At 47.2% G+C, this 24,949-nt stretch overlaps 1 protein-coding gene across 1 annotated transcript in view; it reads right to left on the bottom strand.

Moving 5' to 3' along the window:
• LOC136625577 (acetylserotonin O-methyltransferase-like) overlaps positions 1–24,949 on the bottom strand; it is a 186,101-nt gene that overhangs the window by 44,313 nt on the left and 116,839 nt on the right. Inside the window, exon 2 of the mRNA XM_066599878.1 lies at positions 5,903–6,038. Coding sequence (XP_066455975.1) covers positions 5,903–5,974 — 72 coding nt within the window. The 5' untranslated portion in view covers positions 5,975–6,038. The remainder of the gene's footprint in view (positions 1–5,902; positions 6,039–24,949) is intronic.

Below are 24,949 nucleotides of genomic sequence, written 5' to 3'. Positions count from 1 at the left end.
CTGAGATCCAACCCCCCTCTCAGGACACAGGCACGACCATCTCCCGGCCTGAACCCACATGCTCACCTCCGCTGTCCTCGGCCCCATCCAGCAAGGTCTCTCAGCACAGCGTCCAGCCGTTGCTAGCCCAACTGTTTCAGCGCAAGCGCAAGTACGCCGCGATGCACCCGCACGCTCAAGCGTTAAACGTGCACATAGCCAAATTTATCAGCCTGGAGATGCTGCCGTATAGCCTTGTTGAAATGGAGGCTTTCAAAAACATGATGGCGGCGGCGGCCCCGCGCTACTCGGTTCCCAGTCGCCACTACTTTTCCCGATGTGCCGTCCCAGGCCTGCACGACCATGTCTCCCGCAACATTGTACGCGCCCTCACCAACGCAGTTACTGGCAAGGTCCACTTAACAACGGACACGTGGACAAGCACAGGCGGGCAGGGCCACTATCTCCCTGAGGGCACATTGGGTGAATTTAGTGGAGGCTGGGACCGAGTCAGAGCCTGGGACCGCTCACATCCTACCCACCCCCAGAATTGCAGGCCCTAGCTTGGTGCTGGTATCTGCGGCAGTGTATGCTTCCTCCACTAAACCACCCTCCTCCTACGCAACCTCTGTCTCGCAATCAAGATGTGTCCGCAGCAGCACGTCGCCAGCAGTCGGTGTCGCGCGGCGTGGCAGCACAGCGGTGGCCAAGCGCCAGCAGGCCGTGCTGAAACTACTCAGCTTAGGAGAGAAGAGGCACACGGCCCACGAACTGCTGCAGGGTCTGACAGAGCAGACCGACCGCTGGCTTTCGCCGCTGAGCCTCCAACCGGGCATGGTCGTGTGTAACAACGGCCGTAACCTGGTGGCGGCTCTGCAGCTCGGCAGCCTCACGCACGTGCCATGCCTGGCCCACGTCTTTAATTTGGTGGTTCAGCGGTTTCTGAAAAGCTACCCATGCTTGTCAGACCTGCTCGGAAAGGTGCGCCGGGTCAGCGCACATTTCCGCAAGTCCAACACGGATGCAGCCACCCTGCAACATCGGTTTAATCTGCCAGTGCACCGACTGCTGTGCGACGTGCCCACACGGTGGAACTCTACGCACCACATGTTGGCCAGGCTCTATGAGCAGCGTAGAGTTATAGTAGAATACCAACTCCAACATGGGTGGCGTAGTGGGAGTCAGCCTCCTCAATTCTTTACAGAAGAGTGGGCCTGGTTGGCAGCCATCTGCCAGGTCCTTGGAAACTTTGAGGAGTCTACCCAGATGGTGAGCGGGGATGCTGCAATCATTAGCGTCACCATTCCTCTGCTATGCCTCTTGAGAAGTTCCCTGCAAATCATAAAGGCAGACGCTTTGCGCTCGAAAACGGAGGCGGGGGAAGACAGCATGTCGCTGGATAGTCAGAGCACCCTCATGTCTATATCTTAGCGCGTTGAGGAGGAGGAGGGGGAGGAGCATGAGGAGGAGGAGGCAGAGACAGCTTGGCCCACTGCTGAGGGTACCCTTGCTGCTTGCCTGTCATCCTCTCAGCGTGTATGGCCGGAGGAGGAGGAGGAGGATCCTGAAAGTGATCTTCCTAGTGAGGACAGCCATGTGTTGCGTACAGGTACCCTGGCACACATGGCTGACTTCATGTTAGGATGCCTTTCTCGTGACCCTCGCGTTACACGCATTCTGGCCACTACGGATTACTGGGTGTGCACACTGCTCGACCCACGGTATAAGGAGAACCTTTCCACTCTCATACCCGAAGAGGAAAGGGGTTCGAGAGTGATGCTATACCACAGGACCCTGGCGGACAAACTGATGGTAAAATTCCCATCCGACAGTGCTAGTGGCAGAAGGCGCAGTTCTGAGGGCCAGGTAGCAGTGGAGGCGCGGAGATCAGGCAGCATGTACAGCACAGGCAGGGGAACACTCTAAGGCCTTTGACAGCTTTCTGGCTCCCCAGCAAGACTGTCACCGCTCCCCAGTCAAGGCTGAGTCGGCGGGAGCACTGTAAAAGGATGGTGAGGGAGTACGTAGCCGATCGCACGACCGTCCTCCGTGACGCCTCTGCTCCCTACAACTACTGGGTGTCAAAGCTGGACACGTGGCCTGAACTCGCGCTGTATGCCCTGGAGGTGCTTGCTTGTTCTGCGGCTAGCATCTTGTCAGAGAGGGTGTTTAGTGCGGCTGGGGGAATCATCACGGATAAGCGTACCCGCCTGTCAACTGACAGTGCCGACAGGCTTACACTCATCAAGATGAACAAAGCCTGGATTTCCCCAGACTTTTCTTCTCCACCAGCAGACCGCAGCGGTACCTAAACAATACGTAGGCTGCACCCACGGATGGAAGCATCGTTCTCTATCACCATAAAAAATGGGGACCTTTTAGCTACATCAATCTGTGTATTATATTCATCCTCCTCCTCCTCCTGAAACCTCACGTAATCACGCCGAACGGGCAATTTTTCTTAGGCCCACAAGGCTCAGTCATATAATTTTTCTAAACAATTTTTAGACGTTTCAATGCTCATTAAAGCGTTGAAACTTTCACCTCAACCAATTTTTTTATTTTAACTGGGCTGCCTCCAGGCCTAGTTATAAATTAAGCCACAGTAACCAAAGCGATTAATTGGTTTCACCTGCCCTCTTGGTTGGGCATGGGCAATTTTTCTGAGGTACATTAGTACACCAATTTTTTTGGGCCCTCGCCTACAGTGTAATTCAATTAATTTTTATGGGCTTCGCCTGCACTCATGCTACAGCAAGGTGTGTGGGGTTGGCCTACACTTTTGCTACATAAATGTAACTGGGGTCTTGTCTATACTGCAACTACTGAAATGTGAAAGAGACTGTTATCTCCCTAAACTGCTGCAATGGGAATGTTACTGGGGCCTGTCTAGACTGCTACTATTACTGAAATGGAACTAAAACTGTGCTCCCCCTATACTGCTGCTAGTGATATGTTACTGGGGCCTGTCCCTAATGCTACCGCTGAAATGTTACTAATTCTGGACTCTGCCTATACCGCTGCTAATGCTATGTCACTGGGGTGTGGAAACGGAGGCTTCCCAAAGACATGATGGTGGCGAGGCCATTTCCCACCAACGCGGTTACTGTTAAGGTGCATATAACCACGGACACGTGGAGAGGACACGTAGTGCCTCAAAAACATCCCCCTCCTCCTCTTCCAACAATGAAAACATTCTTGGCAAATGCCTTTGCATTGGTCCGTCTGGTGGCAGTCCAAGAATTTCACCTTTAACGACACAACAAGAGAGCCCCCCCACCATCCCCCCACCACAGCCCACTTAATCCTGGCCACATTCCGAAAACCAACTAAATAAAACCACGCTACTAGGTCCGCAGTCGCCACCACATTCCCACCAACGCGGTTACTGTTAAGGTACATATTACCAGTCTGACTGGGGCATGCACTGTGGGCCGAAGCCCACCTGTATTGTATGTGACGTTAGCTCTGCTGTCCAGGGCACTGCAATGGGATTTGTTTATGTACCGCCGGTGGGTTCCAGGGAGCCACCCATGCTTTGGGTCCACATGGACGTCACATTAGGGATTTGTACCTGCCTGTGACTATGTATTAAAAACCCTGGTCAGACTGGGGCATGCAGTTTGGGCCGAAGCCCACCTGCATTTAATCTGACGTTACCTCAGCTGTGCTGGGCAATGCAATGGGATTTATTTATGTACCGCTGATGGCTTCCTGGGACCCACCCATGCTATCGGTCCACACGAGTTGTACCTGCCTGTGTCTACTTATAAAGAACCCCGGTCTGACTGGGGCATGCAGTGTGGGCCAAAGCCCAGCTGTATTTAATCTGACATTAGCTCTACTATCCGGGGCACTGCATTGGGACAAACTACAGGATCAATACAGCGCTAATGAGACGTGCACAGCTATGCTAGCATAGGAGTCCCCTGTAGGCACGCGATTGCTGAGGGTTTGTGCAGAGGCCTATGTCCTGGGTGCAGTAAAAGTCCGCTTCCAGCCTAGGATTGCTGAATCTGTGAGCCGAGGCCTATGTCGTGGGCGCGGTGCAAGTCTGCCATGTTTGGCCGCTTAGATCAATTTTTGGTTCAGGTCTTGGGTTTCCCAGGACCCACGTATGCTGTTGGTGCAAACTTAGTTCCCATTGCAGTGTTTGACCTGTCTGGCACAAAGGCACTGACTGACTTGGGTAGGGGGCAGAGCGCTGAAGGCTTTCCCCTTGCAGTGTGGATTGAGCTATGCGACACCTTGACAGAATGAATACTGTGTGGCACATGGATTCCCCATTGCTATGCCCTTGTTTGCAGCTCCTGACGGAGGTGGCACAGGATTGGAGTTCTCATTGCTTCTGTACACCATTGTGGGCTATCGCCCCGCCCCTTTTAAAGAGGGTCACTGCCTGGCTCTGCCAACCCTGTGCAGTGTGTGCCTCCAGTTCCTCCTCATGACAGACACACTTATAAATAGACATGAGGGTGGTGTGGCTATGAGGCCAGCGTGTGGCATGAAGGCAGCTGAAGGCTGCGCAGGGACACTTTGGTGTGCGCTGTGGACACTGGGTCGTGCAGCATGTAACCCAGGAGAAGTGGCAGCGGAGTGTCATGCAGGCAGTGATTGTGCTTTGTTGGAGGTAGTGTGGTGCTTAGCTAAGGTATGCATTGCTAATGAGGGTTTTTCAGAAGTAAGTTGTTGGGAGGGGGGGGGGGGGCACTCTTGCCGCTATTGTGGCTTAATAGTGGGACCTTGGAACTTGAGATGCAGCCCAACATGTAGCCCCTCGCCTGCTCTAGCCGTTGCTGTGTCGTTCCCATCACTTTCTTGAATTGCCCAGATTTTCACAAATGAAAACCTTAGCGAGCATCGGCGATATACAAAAATGCTTGAGTCGCCCATTGACTTCAATGGGGTTCATTACTCGAAATGAACCCTCGAGCATCGCGGAAAGTTCCACTCTAGTAACGAGCACCCGAGCATTTTGGTGCTCGCTCATCTCTAGTTATTATGTAACAAAGTAGTAGAAAATAAACCTGCAGCGCGTGCACAAAGAACTGCGTACCCAGAATCCCCCAGGTGAATGGAGTAGTGATGCACTTGTGACTACAGCTCTATTTACCTCTATGGTACTGAGGGAGATACTGTAGCTCACTTTACCATTTGTGTAAAAAAAAAAAAAGCCAACTATTTGGTATCTGCAACCTGTGCAATAAATTGAACGCATTATTTATCCTGAAAGGCAAAAACCAAAAAAAAAAAAAAAAGCGATCATGTCATTTATGCTATATGGGGGAAAGTGACTACTATCCCTTTACTATTTTGTGTTTATGGCATCCTCTCCTCATCACCAAAGCATTGTATGTTGTTGCTGTGCATAATACAAAAAGTTTATTTAGACATGTAAAAAACAATTGTAATTATAAAGCTGACCTGGAATTTTATAACCCTTTAATGGCCGGTGGGCTGGATTTTACTGTCACATTATGTCATAAATACAGTACAATTCAGCCCTTGTATAATTCATGTAACTCATCCAGACATGCATTCATTACTTTCTGTGATACAAATTGCACTCTGCATTAAGTCAAGACAGAGTATGAAAACACTTCCACGAGTTAAAGGGGTATTCCCATCCTGGCTTTTCATGGACAAGATGGGAAAACTCAGAAGCTCTGATCTGACCACCTGTGGGAAAGAGCCGAGCAACACTGTTTTTGTAGCTCCCATTCACTTCAATGAGAGCTGCACCAAGCGCTCGGCTCTTTCCCTAGGCTGTGGCTGGTAGCCATGGCAGCTGTATCCCCATTATAGCTATGGAAATCAGAGATGCAAATATCCCTTTAATGTTTCCATGCACAAATCTTTAAACCCATTGATGGTCCATGAAATTGAAGAATCGGCATTTGCAACAATAGAATTCAGTTCTTACCTTTGAGATAAAAAACCCTTGTTGATAGTCAAGAAGTATTTGTGGATATTCAAGTTCTTCTGAGGAGCTCATGTTGGTGTGATCTGCAGCAGCTCAGTCAGCCCTTTCCAACTTGAGATGTGTTACTGCAGTGGACCTAGGACAGATGAGAAACCAATTGTCTGAGCTCTACTTATGAGACACTCACAGCTGTTAGAGCCTTTAGCATATGGAATTTATAAGTAACTTCATTACTTTCAGATGAGGGAATTTGCCATTAACTTATAGCAGAACTTTAACCCCTTAGTGACGGAGCTTTTTTGCTTTTTTTCAATTTTTGTTTTTTCCTACTCCCTTTTAAAAAATCGTAGCTCCTTAATTTATCCATCGACATCGCTGTATGAGGGCTTGTTTTTTGCGGGATGAGTTGTATTTTTCAATGGCACTATTTATTGTACCATATAATTTACTGAAAAACTTTTAAAAATTTCTAAGCGGAGAGAAATGGAAAAAAAAACGACATTCCACCATCTTTCGGTGCGTCCTGTTTCTACGGCACACAAAGGGCAACAAAAATGACCTGATATTTTTATTCTATGGGTCAGTACGATTACTACGATACCAAACTTATATAGTATTGTTTTTGCTGTAGTACTTGTATTTTTTTTTAAGATATTTAATTTTTTTCAATTATTTTCTGCGGTCATTTTGTGCGCGCGATAACTTTTTTAGTTTTCCGTCGACGTAGTTGAGCAAGGGCTCATTTTTTGCAGGATGTCCTGTAGTTTCCGATAGTATCAATTTGGAATACGACTTTTTGATCGCTTTTTATTGTGTTTTTTTCTGGGAGACAGGGTAACTAAAAAAGTGTATTTCTGGCGTTCTTTTTTTTTTTTTCGGACGACGTTCACCGTGCAGAAAAAGTAATGCACTACTTTGATATATCGGACTTTTACGGACGCGGCGATATCAAATACATATTTTTATTTTATGATTTAGATTTTTTAATAATAGATATGGCAGAAGGGGGGTGATTTAAACTTTTATAACTTTTTTTTTTTTTTTAACAATTAAAAAAACTTTATTGATTTTTTTTAAACTTTACTTTGAAGTCCCCCTGGGGGACTTTAACATGCGATGCTTTGATCGCTCCTGCAGTATGACGTAATGCTATAGCATTACGTCATACTGCTTTTTGACAGGCAGTCTATGAAGCCACCCTGTTTGGATGGCTTGATAGGCAGTCTGCTAAGGCAGCCCTGGGGCCATTCATTAGGCCCCCGGCTGCCATCACACCTGCACAGCTCCCCCGATCTCACCGCGTTACAATACCGCTGTCAGCCTCTAACTCTCCGCCAATAATTCCATAATTTCTTACACCGGTCTGTGTCTGCAGTAAACGTCACGCACAGCGTACGGACACAGTCACTGATAGAGGGAAAGTCATATACACGCTATTTAGCCTGTATTCTTTTTCAAAAAAATTAAAATAAAAGCTCCTTCGTTGGGCTACCTCTGACCGTCTGAAATTTACTGGGTGTCTGGTGGGAGTTGCAGTGCATCACTATTGCATGGCTAGACCTGTTTGCAGCCTTCCTTTTTCTTTGTTTCTGCCTGGAGTTAGCGTTACAATACCGCTGTCAGCGTGAAAGTGTACGCAAATAATTCCATAATTATTTACACCGCTCTGTGTTCGCTCTATTCGTAATCCACCATGCTGAGGGGTAGGGGTAGGGCTAGAGGACGTGGACTTGGACGCGGGCGAGGACACGAAGCTCCAAGTGAGGGTGTGGGCACAGGCCGAGTTCCTGGTCCAGATGTATCCCAGCCGGCTGCTGTGGGATTAGGAGAGAGGCAAGTTTCTGGGGTCCCCAGTTTCATATCACAATTTATGGGTCCACATGGTAGACCTTTATTACAAACAGAGCAGTGTGAGCAGGTCCTGTCGTGGATGGCAGAAAATGAATCCAGCAATGTATCGACTACCCAGTCTTCTACGCCGTCCACTGCTGCAACTCTGAATCCTCTCACTGCTGCTCCTCCTTCCTCCCAGCCTCCTCACTCCATGAAAATGACACACAAAAAACAAGTCCTCACAGAGCCCTGTCCATGGAAGTTCTTGATATTGTCGTAATCATTGCAGTCCACAGAAAAAAATCGATCATGTCATTTATGCTATATGGGGGAAAGTGACTACTATTCCTTTACCATTTTGTGTTCATGGCATCTTCTCCTGATCACCAAAGCATTGTATGTTGTTGTTGTGCATAATATAAAAAGTTATTTATTTAGACATATAAAAAACAATTGTAATTATAGATCTGACCTGGAATTTTATAACCCTTTAATGGCTGGTGGGCTGGATTTTACTATCACATTGTGTCATAAATACAGTACAATTCTGGGGGTGAAGTTGGGGATTATGCCCCGGGTGCTTGTAAAGCTGGCATAATTTTGGGGTGCAGGATACAGCCCTCTTCAAAAAAGAGTCTTCTCCCAGCTGGAACATTTAAGAAGGGGCCAATCTTTCCTAAGGATAGCGACTATCCTTAGGAAACATTGGCCTCTTCTTAAATTGACCAAAAATAAGGAAGAGTTTGCTAACCCACCTATTATGTCTTATAAGCGATGTTCTAGCCTGATCGACACACTAGTGCATTCCATGCATGATAGGAAAATGGGTTTAGGATAAACTACGTTGGCTCCCCGCAGGTTGGGGAACTACCCTTGTTTAGGGTGTTCATGTTGCAGCAACTTGGTAGAGGGAGACAAATTTCATCACTTCCAAACAGGTGCTTCCTTTAAGATTAAGTGTTATTATACCTTCTCCTCATCTTACGTGGTATATTTAATAAATTGTCCTTGTGGACTACAATATATACGTGAGACCACGATGGAGGTAAGGAGTAGGACTAATAAGCATAAAAGTACTATCTGGACAAAAAACATGGACCTACCGATTTCTCGCCATTTTGTCAAGAGGGGACACTCTGTCGGTCAATTGTGTTTTCGCGTGGGAGGTAACCGGGAGAAGATTCATTTGAAAAAGAAGCTTCAGTGGATTTATCTATTGGACACTCTGACCCCTAAGGGGTTAAATCACGAATATGATGTTTTGTAGACCTGCTAGTATTTACTGTTCCCTTTCATTTGGATATATTTTAATTTTGTTTTTAATTTTTTTATATCATGATTAGGAATCTTTGGATGATGATGATGACTTTGGAGCGACACAAGAAAGTATGCACCAACATTTCGATATCAACCTCTACTGATTTACAATTTTTTGATGTGGTCTTTTGATATGTGTTTTCTTGAATAGAATACCTTATATTACATTGAACATCAAGCTTTGGATAGTTTGTACATATATGTTCTATATATATGCATATGTATATACATCATCGTCTTAAGGATGATTATTAGAGATGAGAGAGCATACTCGCTAAGGGCAATTACTCGAGCGAGCATTGTCCTTAGTGAGTACCTGCCCGCTCGGAAGAAAAGATTCGGGAGGCGGGGAGCGGCGGGGAGAGCGGGTGGGGGACGGAGGAGAGATCTCTCTCCCCCCTGCTCCCCCCTGCTCACTCACCGCTCACCCGTGCTGGCACCCGAATCTTTTCTTCCGAGCGGGCAGGTACTCGCTAAGGACAATGGTTGCTCATGTCTAATGCTTATAAACAATAGAGTACTGAAATAATTACTATCCTGTTACATATGATTGCCTATACTCTTGTTAGTGATCTATTGTGGTACCACATCATGTTTATGCTATATAAATCTTTGCTGCTTTTTTTGATGAGTTGGAGCATACTTTGGTGTGTTGAGGTCCCCAGTCAGCGTCGTTATGTGCCATACAAGATATGTGGACTGTGCGGCACACTGGTGCTGGTGATGTGTGTGTCTCTTCATGCACGTCATAGTATAATACATGGGACAGTATGAGGCTTAGTCCACATGCACAAGGGACTGCTCGACACATGATCGCGCACTTCGGTGCGATTCATCCTGGAACGCATTGAGCGATATGCGATCTAGTGCGGATATCATGTGATGCGTCATCACATGACATTGACTTCAGCAGACCGGAACATAGCGAATGCACAATAGGTAAATATACGAATGCCTGTTTGAGCGGTCAGACGCCATGATACCACCTGATACAGGTAGCAACTTACCGCTATTTCTCCACATCCTGATTCGTTAATTGTTTTAATTGTTCTACTATATAATGTCTGTATTTGTAAATGTGTGTATATTTGAAAAAGTCTCACAGAGTCGAAACGTTATACTTATCGCTTGGCAAGAATAAATATTGTTTGAACTGCACCTTGGATGCTGCCACTCCTATATTTTATTCAGTGTGCAAAGAAGTGGTATGGCCATATCCACTGAGAAAAGTGCTGCTAGGCTGGACAGAATCTAGGATACTCTCGCATTGCTATGAGGCCCATTCATAATTCTTCTCTCCAAAGACTAAAGAAACTACAACACTGTAGCTAAACATATGAATAGAAAAGGATGACTAGTAGACTTTGAAAAATGAGGGAAGTGGCATAAACATCACTTCTCTGAACTTCGCGAAGGGTAGTAACTGAGCTGACTAGAATTAATGATAATGAGACTGCGTCTCCTGTGACAGACCAGATGTCAGACAGACACTGGAACAATTAATAGATGGAGGGTGTAGCATCTAGACCTGCTGTCCTACTCAAACACATCATGTTCACATCACAATATAAAGACAACATCTTGCTGTTTGTTCTCCCAAATTGTTTTCCCTAATTGTTTTTCCTAAATCTACCCCACCTGATCATACCCGGTTCCCCTAGGGGTGTTTCTTGTTACACCTCACACCCTCACCCCCCCCCCACCCCACCTATACCCCTGATTGTCCTCCCCGTTACCTGGCCGGAAGTATGCTATAAATGACAGAAGCGTTATATTTATTCTGATGTCTGTAACTGAATGGTTATTCTCAAACTGGCCCTGCGTGGCTAATATGCATGTCCTTATATCCGGCATTGTTATACCATTATTTCAATAAAAAGAAATTGTTTAAAAAAACACATCATGCAAATGCATACATTGACATAAGTGCAATCAGCAAAACTTTACTTCATTCCACATACGTCCTCTTGCACAATATCATGATAACGTTACTTTTAAATTTATGCAATTACCTATGCATTATAAACATTTGCTATGCAGAGGGAATAATATAACTTTAAAGTCCTTTTGGGCAATAAGGGGAAAATAAAGTCTCAAAACAATTCAGGAACCACAAATGAGCCCACAAAGTTCTTTTAGCTGTGCAAGCGGTATTTCGGGCTCTTCAGACTTAGACCCGGGTTGCATTACTTCCCCAGGAGCGAATTACTAGCGAGGAGCAAAGTGAGGGACTAGCACGTATGGCAACACTTACATCGCTGTCCTCAGAAGCGCTGTCCTCTCCCACAGGGAACGGCTTAGAACAGTCAGACGACTGCCGCTGCGGTGCAGATGAATCCATAGGACTGAGGTCCTTGTTGTCCATATATATGAATGTAAAGTTTGTATCGCTATATTCCACAACAAATGGCTGGAAATAGTCTGGCAGTAAGTCCTTGATGGCCTGGTTGTCCTGGTGGATTAAGATCCAGGGTGGATAACGAAACTCCATAAATCCATCTTGAGTCCTATAGAATTTAGTGGTTCAGTCCACCTTCCTGGATGGGGAAAAGTTCGCTGCTGTATTTCTCTTTCCTGCTAGCTGATCTCTTATGGCAGGTCCACTGGTGGTGCAAGTCTTTGAGGAAGAAACAGAAGTAGAGGTAGAGGCCACAGCAATGGTCGGCACAGTCAATTCCCCCTTCTCTATGGTGGGGTTAGGATTTCGTTGGTCTGCTGTTCTCACCTCAGGATCAAGGGAAGCTGGAACAATCATGGGTAGTAAGTAGAGATGAGCGAGCACCAAAATGCTCGGGTGCTCGTTACTCGGGACGAAATTATCGCGATGCTCGAGGGTTCGTTTCGAATAACGAACCCCATTGAAGTCAATGGGCGACCCGAGCATTTTTGTATTTCGCAGATGCTCGCTAAGGTTTTCATGTGTGAAAATCTGGGCAATTCAAGAAAGTGATGGGAACGACACAGCAACGGATAGGGCAGGCGAGGGGCTACATGTTGGGCTGCATCTCAAGTTCACAGGTCCCACTATTAAGCCACAATACCGGCAAGAGTGCCCCCCCCCCCTTCCCACAACTTTTACTTCTGAAAAGCCCTCATTAGCAATGCATACCTTAGCTAAGCACCACACTACCTCCAACAAAGCACAATCACTGCCTGCATGACACTCCGCTGCCACTTCTCCTGGGTTACATGCTGCCCAACCCCCTCTGCACGACCCTGTGTCCACAGCGCACACCAAATTGTCCCTGCACAGCCTTCAGCTGCCCTCATGCCACGCCACACTCATGTCTATTTATAAGTGCGTCTGCCACAGGAAAAGCAGGCACACACTGCAGAGGGTTGGCACGGCTAGGCAGCGACCCTCTTTAAAAGGGGCGGGGCGGTAGCCCACAATGCTGTACAGAAGCAATGAGAAATATAATCCTGTGCCACCGCCATCAGGAGCTGCACACGTGGGCATAGCAATGGGGAACCTATGTGCCACACACTATTCATTCTGTCAAGGTGTCTGCATGCCCCAGTCAGACCGCGGTTTTTAATTCATAGACACAGGCAGGTACAACTCCCTATTGTGAAGTCCCTGTGGACCCACAGCATGGGTGGGTGCCAGGAAGCCACCGGCGGTACATAAAAATATCCCATTGCATTGCCCAATACAGCTGAGGTAGTAATGTCGTGCTTAATACAGGTGGGCTACGGCCCACACTGCATGCCCCAGTCAGACTGGGGTTCTTTACAAGTGGAAACAGATGCATTTATAATTCCCTGTGGACCCACAGCATGGGTGGCTCTCTGGAACCCACCAGCGGTACATAAAAATATCCCATTGCATTGCCCAACACAGCTGAGGTAGTAATGTTGTGCTTAATACAGGTGGGCTTCGGCCCACACTGCATGCCCCAGTCAGACTGGGGTTCTTTAGATGTGGTTTCAGATGCATTTATAATTCTCTGTGGATCCACAGCATGGGTGGGTGCCAGGAAGCCACCGGCGGTACATAAAAATATTCCATTGCATTGCCCAACACAGCGGATGTAACGTCAGCTGTAATGCAGGTGGGCTAAAAATTCATTTGATTACACTGTAGGCGAGGGCCCACAAAAATTGCTGTATCAACAGTACTAATGTACATCAAAAAAATTGGCCATGGCCAACCAAGAGGGCAGGTGAAACCCATTAATCGCTTTGGTTAATGTGGCTTAAGTGGTAACTAGGCCTGGAGGCAGCCCAGTTGAACGAAAAATTGGTTCAAGTTAAAGTTTCAATGCTTTTAAGAGCATTGAAACGTATAAAAATTGTTTAGAAAAATGATATGACTGAGCCTTGTGGCCCTAAGAAAAATTGCCCGTTCGGCGTGATTACGTGAGGTTTCAGGAGGAGGAGCAGGAGGAGGAGGATGAATATTATACACAGATTGATGAAGCAGAAATGTCCCCGTTTTGGATGGTGAGAGAGAACGATGCTTCCATCCGCGGGTGCAGCCTACGTATTGCTTAGGTATCGCTGCTGTCCGCTGGTGGAGAAGAGAAGTCTGGGGAAATCCAGGCTTTGTTCATCTTGATGAGTGTAAGCCTGTCGGCACTGTCGGTTGACAGGTGGGTACGCTTATCCGTGATGATTCCCCCAGCCACACTAAACACACTCTCTGCCAAGACGCTAGCCGCAGGACAAGCAAGCACCTCCAGGGCATACAGCGCGAGTTCAGGCCACGTGTCCAGCTTCGACACCCAGTAGTTGTAGGGGGCAGAGGCGTCACGGAGGACGGTGCTGCAATCGGCTACGTACTTCCTCCCCATCCTTTTACAGTGCTCCCGCCAACTCAGCCTTGACTGGGGACCGGTGACACAGTCTTGATGGGGAGCCATAAAGCTGGCAAAGGCCTTGGAGAATGTTCCCCTGCTGCGCTGTACATGCTGCCTGATCTCTGCGCCTCCCCTGCTACCTGGCCCTCGGAACTGCGCCTTCTGCCACTAGCGCTGTCGGATGGGAAGTTTACCATCAGTTTGTCCACCAGCGCCCTGTGGTATAGCATCATTCTCGAACCCCTTTCCTCTTCGGGAATGAGAGTGCAAAGGCTCTCCTTATACCGTGGATCGAGCAGTGTGTACACCCAGTAATCCGTAGTGGCCAGAATGCGTGTAACGCGAGGGTCACGAGAAAGGCATCCTAACATGAAGTCAGCCATGTGTGCCAGGGTACCTGTACGCAACACATGGCTGTCCTCACTAGGAAGATCACTTTCAGGATCCTCCTCCTCCTCCTCCTCCTCAGGCCATACACGCTGAAAGGATGACAGGCAAGCAGCATGGGTACCGTCAGCAGTGGGCCAAGCTGTCTCTTCCCCCTCCTCCTCATCCTCCTCATGCTCCTCCTCCTCCTCCTGAACGCGCTGAGATATAGACATGAGGGTGCTCTGACTATCCAGCGACATACTGTCTTCCCCCGGCTCTGTTTCCGAGCGCAAAGCGTCTGCCTTTATGCTTTGCAGGGAACTTCTCAAGATGCATAGCAGAGGAATGGTGACGCTAATGATTGCAGCATCGCCACTCACCATCTGGGTAGACTCCTCAAACTTTCCAAGGACCTGGCAGATGTCTGCCAACCAGGCCCACTCTTCTGTAAATAATTGAGGAGGCTGACTCCCACTGCGCCGCACAAGTTGGAGTTGGTATTCCACTATAGCTCTACGCTGCTCATAGAGTCTGGCCAACATGTGGAGCGTAGAGTTCCACTGTGTGGGCACGTCGCACAGCAGTCGGTGCACTGGCAGATTAAACCGATGTTGCAGGGTCCGCAGGGTGGCAGCATGCGTGTGTGATTTGCGGAAATGTGCGCAGAGCTGGCGCACCTTTCCGAGCAGGTATGACAAGTGGGGGTAGCTTTTCAGAAAGCGCTGAACCACCAAATTAAAGACATGGGCCAGGCATGGCACGTGCGTGAGGCTGCCGAGCTGCAGAGCCGCCACCAGCTTACGGCCGTTGTCACACATGACCATGCCCGGTTGGAGGCTCAGCGGCGCAAGCCAGCGGTCGGTCTGCTCTGTCAGACCCTGCAGCAGTTCGTGGGCCGTGTGCCTCTTCTCTCCTAAGCTAAGTAGTTTCAGCACGGCCTGCTGACGCTTGCCCACCGCTGTGCTGCCACGCCGCGTGACACCGACTGCTGGCGACGTGCTGCTGCTGACACATCTTGATTTCGAGACAGAGGTTGCGTAGGAGGAGGAGGGTGGTTTAGTGGAGGAAGCATACACCCCCGCAGATACCACCACCGAGCTGGGGCACGCAATTCGGGGGGTGGGTAGGATGTGAGCGGTCCCAGGCTCTGACTCTGTCCCAGCCTGCACTAAATTCACCCAATGTGGCGTCAGGGAGATATAGTGGCCCTGCCCGCCTGTGCTTGTCCACGTGTCTGTTGTTAAGTGGACCTTGGCAGTAACCGCGTTGGTGAGGGCGTGTACAATGTTGCGGGAGACGTGGTCGTGCAGGCCTGGGACGGCACATCGGGAAAAGTAGTGGCGACTGGGAACCGAGTAGCGCGGGGCCGCCGCCGCCATCATGCTTTTGAAAGCCTCCGTTTCCACAAGCCTATACGGCAGCATCTCTAGGCTGATCAATTTTGCAATGTGCACGTTTAACGCTTGAGCGTGCGGGTGCGTGGCGTCGTACTTGCGCTTGCGCTCAAACTGTGGCGCTAGCGACGTCTGGACGCTACGCTGAGAGACATTGCTGGATGGGGCCGAGGACAGCGGAGGTGAGGGTGTGGGTGCAGGCCGGGAGACGGTAGTGCCTGTGTCCTCAGAGGGGGGTTGGATCTCAGTGGCAGGTTGGGGCACAGGGGGAGAGGCAGTGGTGCAAACCGGAGGCGGTGAACAGGCATCGTCCCACCTTGTGGGGTGCTTGGCAATCATATGCCTGCGCATGCTGTTGGTGGTGCCTCCCCAGCTGATCTTGGCGCGACAAAGGTTGCACACCACTGTTTGTCGGTCGTCAGGCGTCTCTGTGAAAAACTGCCACACCGTAGAGCACCTTGACCTCTGCAGGGTGGCATGGCGCGAGGGGGTGCTTTGGGAAACAGTTGGTGGATTATTCGGTCTGGCCCTGCCTCTACCCCTGGCCACCGCACTGGCTCGGCCTGTGCCCACACCCTGACTTGGGCCTCCGCGTCCTCGACCGCGTCCACATCCTATAGGCCTACCCCTACCCCTCAGCATGGTGTATTACCAGTGATTTGATTTCCCAGGCAGGAAAGAAATTGGCGCAAGCCTGCTGTTAAATGTAGCTGGCTGCGTATGTTTTTTGTTAACGTTCTGCACCCACCACACACGTACCCAGAATGCTGAGGACTGTCAGAGGCAGGCCAAATAGAATGTTTCCCTTTTTTTTGGTAAAGAAAAGGCCCACTGCGTATATTCAATCAATAATATATGTCTTCTGGCCCTGCAAATGTGTCACAGAACTGCAGGGTTGCAGAGTTATTAACTACAGCAGAGCTGTGATTTTTCCCAGGAAGGCAGGAAAGAAATTGGCGCAAGCCTGCTGTTAAACGTAGCTGGCTGCGTATGTTTTTTGTTAACGTTCTGCACCCACCACACACGTACCCAGAACGCTGAGGACTGACAGAGGCAGGGCACATAGAATTTTTCCCTTTTTTTTAAAAGAAAAGGCCCACTGACTATATTCAATCAGATAAGAAATCTGTTCCACAGAAATGCAGTTATATGAAGTGCAGCAGAGCGGTGATTTTTCCCAGGAAGGCAGGAAATAAATTGGCGCAAGCCTGCTGTTAAACGTAGCTGGCTGCGTATTAATTTTTTACTATCTCCACCCACCACACACGTACACAGAACGCTGAGGACTGACAGAGGCAGGGCACATAGAATTTTTCCCTGTTTTTTTTAAAGAAAAGGCCCACTGACTATATTCAATCAATAATATATGTCTTCTGGCCCTGCCTACACAATTCTGTCCCTGTAGTATTACTGCAGGGTGCAATGCTCTGCACAGCCGATTTTGAAAAAAAAAAAAATGCAACACTGCTAACAGCAGCCTGCACAGTACTGCACACGGTTAAATGTGGCCCTAAGAAGGACCGTTGGGGTTCTTGAAGCCTACACTCACTCCTAACACTCTCCCTGCCTAACCACCACTTCTGTCCCTGGACTATTACTGCAGGGCGCAATGCTCTGCAGACAGCCGATTTTGAAAAAAAAAAAATTGTGCAACACTGCTAACAGCACCCTCCACAGTACTGCACACGGATAGATGTGGCCCTGAGAAGGACCGTTGGGGTTCTAGAAGCCTACACTCACTCCTAACACTCTCCCTACAGCAGCACCAGCAGCAGCACTTTCCCTCAGCTAACTCAGTCACAAGGCATCTGAGGCGAGCCGCGGGAGGGGCCGACTTTTATACTCGGGTGACATCTGATCTCCCCAGCCACTCACTGCAGGGGGGTGGTATAGGGCTTGAACGTCACAGGGGGAAGTTGTAATGCCTTCCCTGTCTTTCAATTGGCCAGAAAAGCGCGCTAACGTCTCAGAGAGGAAACTGAAAGTAACCCGAACATCGCGTGGTACTCGTTAAGAGTAATGAGCATCCCGAACACCCTAATATTCGCCCGAGCATCAAGCTCGGACGAGTACGTTCGCTCATCTCTAGTAGTAAGTCCAACAGCTCCGGCTCATCACCCGAGTAAAACTATGAATTTGATGGTGGGTATATAGCCGGTATTCCCTTCACCACTCTTGTAGCTATCTCACAAGCAGGGGTGTTCTTGCTGGTCTGCTGGGTGGTTTCTGGCATCTCACTGACCAGCATGGCTGACTCCTCCCCTGGGCGGTTCTGAGCGCTTTGCTTCACAATGGGGTTGCTACCCCCTACTTTTCCTACACCCAGGAAGGAACTCTGTGGTGGGAAAGCTTTGCAGGCTTTTCAATCACTGTAGAAGAAGAAGGCTGAATGCCATTTTCACAGTCTATAGAGTCTTAAATATTTTCTGTTACAAAGTGCAAATTTTGCAATTCAAATTTGTCAAGCAACATGACACGATTTCTCTCAAGGTGATAACGCATCTGGGACACATATAAATTTGGTGTGAATAAAAAGTCTTTACTTTTTCTCAGCATCTTGCTGGTTACAAGGCCTTGTGTTTCCAACTTTTCTTCACGCTCAGAAGACCCAAAACCTTGTCCTTTCAATTCCTTTTGGTTCAGAGGACCCACAATCTTGTCCTTTTCTTCTTTTAAGGCTCAGAGGGTTGGAGGGATTTTGTTCTTGAATTTTTAGAACACTCAGAAGGTTGGAGGGATCTTGTCCTTGAATTTCTAGAAAGCTCAGAGGGCTTGATGCTGTAGACAACTTAGTTTTCTTACTTCTCAGGCATGGACATTCAATTTCTTCTGTGTCTGGAAATGGCGGAAGTATTACTTAGCCTTTTTAAGTAAGGCAGGAAGGGATCATCCTGTCTGTGACGCCAAAAAAGCTATTCCCTGCACCGCCCGAGGAGCAGGCCTTCAGCCCGAGGAGACAGTGGGGTGGAGATGTTAACCTTGTCACGTAGGGAAGTCAAGGAGCGCTACCTCACAACTAGCAAGAGGTGCTTTTAAATAGTAACTGGGGGTAACCTTAAGTCCAGTTGTCACTTGTGATGCCACCGCTTCTTCTCCTGAAGTGAATCTTGTAGATGAATAAAAATAGTCCAACACCAGAAGAGTATATTTTGGAACAAAACTGTGAACAGTCGATCTTGTCTATTTACTTAAACTTCTTATTAAAGTCAATTACATTTGCAGAAATCACGACATACAAGAATAATTTCTCGGTGGAGCTCATAGGGTATTGGAAGAATCTACAGTCCAAATTATCTGCAGGTTCTTTCTCTCCCGAAAATCACTTTCTCCACTGGCAAAACACTTACACTTTCTTTCTTCTCTTTCCAGTAATAAATGGTTCCTTTCTCTCAGTACTCAGCAGTAGTACCGAGGATTCCTGGTTTGAACGGCCAGGCTGAGCAGCAGGCAATCACTCAGCCTCCTCCATACTCCACACACAGATCGACCTGATAGCCTCGCTGTAGTGTCTGCGTCCCTCTCCTCTCCTGACTGTACTACTCCACAAACAGGAAACTAACTAGACAGTGACACGAGAAAGACAGAACATTCTGGAGGGGACCCCATTAATTCTGGGCCAGTACATATGCAGAACAGTCTTCGACATCAGAGCTTTGTCCTGTAAACTGTAACATACACATGCAGAACAGCTTCTGAGATTAGAGAACTGTGCTGCATACTGTAACATACATATGCAGAGCAGCCTACTTCTGAGAACTTTCCTGGGTACTATAACATAGATTGAAGCACTGTTCTGCATACTGTAACATACAGATGCAGAATAGCCTCCAATATCGGAGTGATGTTCTGTATTCTTTAATAAGTATATGCAGAACAGCATTTCAATTTTTAGAGCATTGTCCTGTATACTTATGCAAAATAGCACAGTGGAAACTGTCATCCTCTCTATGTGTGTGTGTGTGTGTGTGTGGGGGGGGGGGGATATATGGGGGAGTTGTCATGTTTGTGGTATGATTAGTTGGGAGGGGGGAAATATGGGAAGGAGAAAGAGTGACATATAAGAGAAGGATGAAGAATAATCAAGGTTAAAAGGTTTTTTGAGGTTTTTCTTATGGTGCGAGTAGTGTTTAAGTAGTTGGTGAATCCAGCTAGGCTACTGGAAAAGGTTGACATTTATGTTTATAAAGTAGTAGAAAAACAGAGGGAGTAAGTGGAGAACTATGTGAACTTTGCTGTTTCTAAGATACTTTTGCATCCAAGCACCTCAAACAAAACAGTCAACTGTCATTTTAAAACTTCAAGTTATCAATCCATTGCTCTTCTCACAGGGTAATTCAAGGGAGGTTGGGACCACATCCAGTTCCAAAGAAAGTGACCAACTGCCATCTGAGGCCGCAATGTCCGCGAACAGATCATGTAGCACTCGATGTGGCACACTGTCCAACGAGCCAGCCACAGAATAACACGAGCAATAGGAACACGTATTTTCATCCCTCAGCTAGTTATCACAGTGTTCTTTCCAGATAAACTGGAAAACATTTAATTTGGGCAACGCCTCCCACAAGGGGGACCAGAAAACCAACAACCTGTGAGGCTGCCCCTGAGCCCTACAATGCAGGGTGCGATGCCCACTACATGATTCCTGCTACTCACGGGAGCTCATTCAGTATCAATCCAAGGGGACACTCTGCTCAGTGAAAGTGCGAGCAGCTTCGCTGCGGTGGAATCAGCAACAGAGTATTAACAGGTCTACAGTTAATTTGGGTGATGCATCATGAAGAGGAAGCCGAGGGGAAGGTAAGTGCACCACATGTGCAGCTGCCCAACACACAAAGCACAACGCTAGATACGAGCCTGATCATAATTGCCTAAGAAAAAAAGTATTAGGTCACTAATTAATTTCAGACAATTTAAAGTAGGGATATTTCTATATAAGCTATGTGGGGACTAGGACAGAGAACATCTTCTAACACATTAACTTTTTCTTGGGGAGAAAGCATGTAAAGTTACCTGAAGATCTGTCCTAGTTGAGGAGTAGCAATTGAACAAAGAAACATATGTTGCAACTATATGACGGAAGACTCACTCATCATAGGCTGGGGTGTGTAATAAGAAGAACTACTCTCAAGTAACATTTTAAATTGCATCCTGTAACATACATATGCAGAATAGCCCCCAGCATCGGAGCGGTGTCCTGCGTACTGTAACACAAATATGGAGAACAGCCTCCAGCATCAGAGAGATGTTCTGCGTACTGTAAGATACATATTCAGAGCAGCCTTCAACATCAGAGATCTGTCCTTTATACTTTAACATACATATGCAGAACAGTCTCTGACATCGTAGCGCTGTCCTGCATACTGTAACACAAATATGCAGAATAACCTTTGGCATCGGAGAACTGTCCTGTATACTGTAGCATACATATACAGAACAGCTTTTGACATAGAAGCTTGGTCTTGGATATTGTTACATACATATTCAGAACATCCTGTGACATCGCATCTCTGTTCTGTATACATTAACATACATATGTAGTATAGCTTCTGATATTGGAGTGCTTTCCTCCCTCCTGCGACATAAATATGCAGAAATAGCCATCGACTTCGGAGCACTGTCCTTTATTCTGTAATATACATATGCAGAACAGCCTCTGAGATCAGAGAGCTGTCCTGCATACTGTAACACACATATACAGAACAGCCTCCAGGATCACAGAGCTGTCATGAATACTGTAGGAGACATATGGAGAACATCCTCCAACTTTGGAGAGCTGTCTGGTATACTTCAACATACATATGCAGAACAGCCTCCAACATCAGAGCAGTGTCCTGCGTACTGTAAGACAAATATACAGAGCAGTCTCTGGCATCGTAGAGCTGTCCTGTGTACTGTAACATATGCAGAACTGCCTTTGACATTGGATAGCTGTCCTCCCTACTGTTACATATGAATGTCCTTCGACTTTGGAGTGCTGACTACATTCTGTAACATACATGCGCAGAATTACCTTCAATATCGTAAAACTGTCCAGCATATTGTAACATATATATACAGCACAGCCTCTGACATCATAGAACTGTTGGAAACATATATCAGACCTTGCGTGACACTGGACCTATGTAGTGACATTTTATTGCCGGACGAGGTGCTAAGAAAATCATCATGATAATTTATTTTTTTGTGTTTTTGTTGAGTAAGTCTAAGGAATCTACAATGTGCTATACCACCCAAAATAAATAAGAGCTGAGAAGTGTGTGGATGTCAGGGAAATTGGACTGGAAAGGGTACAAAGAAGTTAGCCATATTATAAAAATATATACAATATTTTTATAGTGACAAGACAGCAGCTAAGAGAGCTCTTCAGGAAATCTGTAACACAGCATCCTGTCCCATGCCACCCTAAAGGTGCAGTTGTTCAACATTTACCCATTTACCCTGTTTTTGCAAATCACTTCTATGTTGCCTGAGGATGAAGAGGAAAGAGAATATTTATCTTACCTGAAAATTTGCTTTCCTGGAGTCCGGAGACAACCCACATATATACCCTCCCAATAAAGTACATTTGCAGTTATTCATCTCTATTTATCCCATGTCTGAGCTGTGTGGGAGGGTTCTTATAGGCCAGTAATTAATTATTTTCAATTTCTTCATTTATCATTCTGGGTGAGCTGGCCAGAGTGTGGAGTCTAGGGTTTAAAATATCCCTTTTGTGCTGCCTTCGGACTTTTTTTTTTTAAATAGACTTTCTGTGTATCACTACATTTCAAGGTCATAATATTTTTATTTTTCCGATAGCAAAGTTGTTTGAGGGATTGCTTTTTGCAGTGCCATTTTGAAGTTTATATGACTTTAATTTAATAATAATAATCTTTATTTGTATAGCGCCAACATATTCCGCAGTGCTTAAATAGACAGGGGGAATACAGAAAGACAAACAAAAAATACAAAAATTACAGAACCACGGTTACATAGTAATCAGTTGATGGAAACAATAGGGGTGAGGGTCCTGCTCCAACAAGCTTACATACTACAAGTAATGGGGGGATACAGAAGGTAAAGGGCTGGAGATGTGCACAGTATGGCGAGGTGGAGAGTGAGGGATGCTATACACATAAACAATGGTCAGAAGTTTGGCCGTGTGACGGCAAAATCGTTATGACTGCAGGGGCGGTTTATGATGGCTAGCAGGGATTGCAGTGAGTAGGTCAGGGAGCATGTTATCAGGCGGAGTACAGGGGGGTTTGTTAGGGAATGCGGTATGCCTCCCTGAAGAGGTGCGTTTTTAGAGCATGCCTGAAGTTCTGCGAGTCCTGGATTGCCTGGGTAGCCTTTGGTAGTGCATTTCAGAGGACTGGTGCTGCTCTGGAGAAATCTTGGAGGCGGGAATGAGAAGTTCGAATTAAAGGGACGCTCAGTCTAGTTTCGTTAGCAGAGCGGAGAGCCCGGGCTGGGTTATGGATTGAGATGAGGGAGGCAATATAGGGGGGCGCTGCGCTGTGGAGGGCTTTGTGGATGAAGGTATTGAGTTTAAATTGAATTCTGTATTTAATGGGCAGCCAGTGCAGTGACTGGCACAGGGCAGAGGCGTCTGAGTAGCGGCTGGACAGGAAGATGAGCCTGGCTGCTGCATTCAGGATGGATTGGGGAAGGCAGAGTCTGGTAAAGGGGAGGCTGATCAGCAACAAGTTGCAATAATCGAGCCAAGAGTGGATGAGAGCAACAGTAAGCGTTTTTAGCGTGTCCACGGTGAGAAAAGAGCGGATTCTTCCGATGTTCTTGAGGTGCAGCTGACATGTTCGGGCGAGAGATTGGATGTAGGAGGTAAATGATAGATCAGAGTCGAATATGACCCCAAGGCAGTGGGCATGCTGTCTGGGAGTTATGGTGGCACCACACACTGAGATGGAGATGTCAGGATGAGGTCGGTTAGTGGAGGGTAGAAATACCAGTAAGTCAGTTTTAGAGAGGTTTAGTTTTCGGTAGAGAGAGGACATGGTGTTAGAGACAGCGGAAAGACAGTCAGTGATGTTTTGGAGGAAAGGTGAAGAGATGTCACGGGAAGAGGTGTATAGCTGGGTGATGGTTTGTCAAATCTCCTGATGATTTGTCCAATAGGGGCTGTGTAGATAGAAAAAAGGAGGGGGCCGAGGACCGAGCCCTGGGGGACCCCAACAGCAAGGGGAAGAGGAGGGAAGGTAGAGCCAGCAAAGGAGATGCTAAAAGAGCGGTCAGATAGGTAGGAGGAGAACCAGGAGAGAGCAGCGTCCTTCAGGCCAATGGAGCGAAGCATACTGAGGAGGAGTTTGTGGTCAACAGTGTCAAATTCTGCAGAGAGGTCGAGGAGGATCAGTAGGGAGTAATGGCCCCTCGATTTGGCTGTCAGTAGCTCATTGAATACCCTTGTAAGGGCAGTTTCTGTCGAGTGTTGGGGTCGGAAACCAGACTGTAGGGGGTCTAGGAGAGAGTGCTCTGATACCTTACAAGGCGGGATTAAACTAGGCGTTCTAGTAGTTTGGAGATGAAGGGGAGATTAGAGATAGGTCGGTAGTTGGCAGCATCAGTCCCGTCAAGAGTCGGCTTCTTTAGCAGTGGGGATATGATGGCGTGTTTGAAAGAAGAGGGAAAGATGCCAGGGGTAAATTTCTTTTTAATCCTGTTTTAGGGAAGCAAGATGACCAGAAACTGGCTATTTTTGGTATTTTCTTGCTTCATTTTTTTTCCTTACAGAATTACCGATGATAGATAAATACTATCATATTTTATATTAAGGATGTTACAGGTGTGGACCTACCAATTTTGTGTTATACCAGTAGTTTTTTGGTCTTTTTATAGCTTTGTGTAAGGGGAAATTTACTTTTTACATTTTTTTTTCTGTAAGACTGTTTAGATGTCGCTGTTAGCAATGACTGCAGCATCTGCGGAGTTAGGCCTCATGTCCACTCGCACGCACGGATACCACTGCTGAATTCCGCAGTGGTATGCGTGCATGCCTACGGACATGGAGAGGAAAAGACAGTTTCTTATTTCTCCGGATCCAGTGCGGGTCTCCTCTGAGCCGTCTGGATCTTCTTTTCTCGGCACAGTGGATGCGCCTGGCGCATGCGCAGTGCTTTCTCTTTTGTCTTTGAATCTCCTGCTTTCCCGTGGATCCACGGCACAGCCATATTGATAGCTGCGAGTGTACCCCACATCGGACGGCTTCCATTGACTTCAAAGGAAGCCGTTCCTGGGGGATCCACAGGAAACTGGACCATGCTGCGATTCCTTCCCGCATGTGTGATCTGCATGCCAGAAAAAAAAAAAAATAACATCCGCATGGTTTAAATTGC

Source organism: Eleutherodactylus coqui, chromosome 4 (genome assembly GCF_035609145.1).
Source record: "Eleutherodactylus coqui strain aEleCoq1 chromosome 4, aEleCoq1.hap1, whole genome shotgun sequence".
NCBI classification, from domain to species: Eukaryota; Metazoa; Chordata; class Amphibia; order Anura; family Eleutherodactylidae; genus Eleutherodactylus; species Eleutherodactylus coqui.
This window is presented reverse-complemented; position numbering and strand designations above follow the sequence as displayed.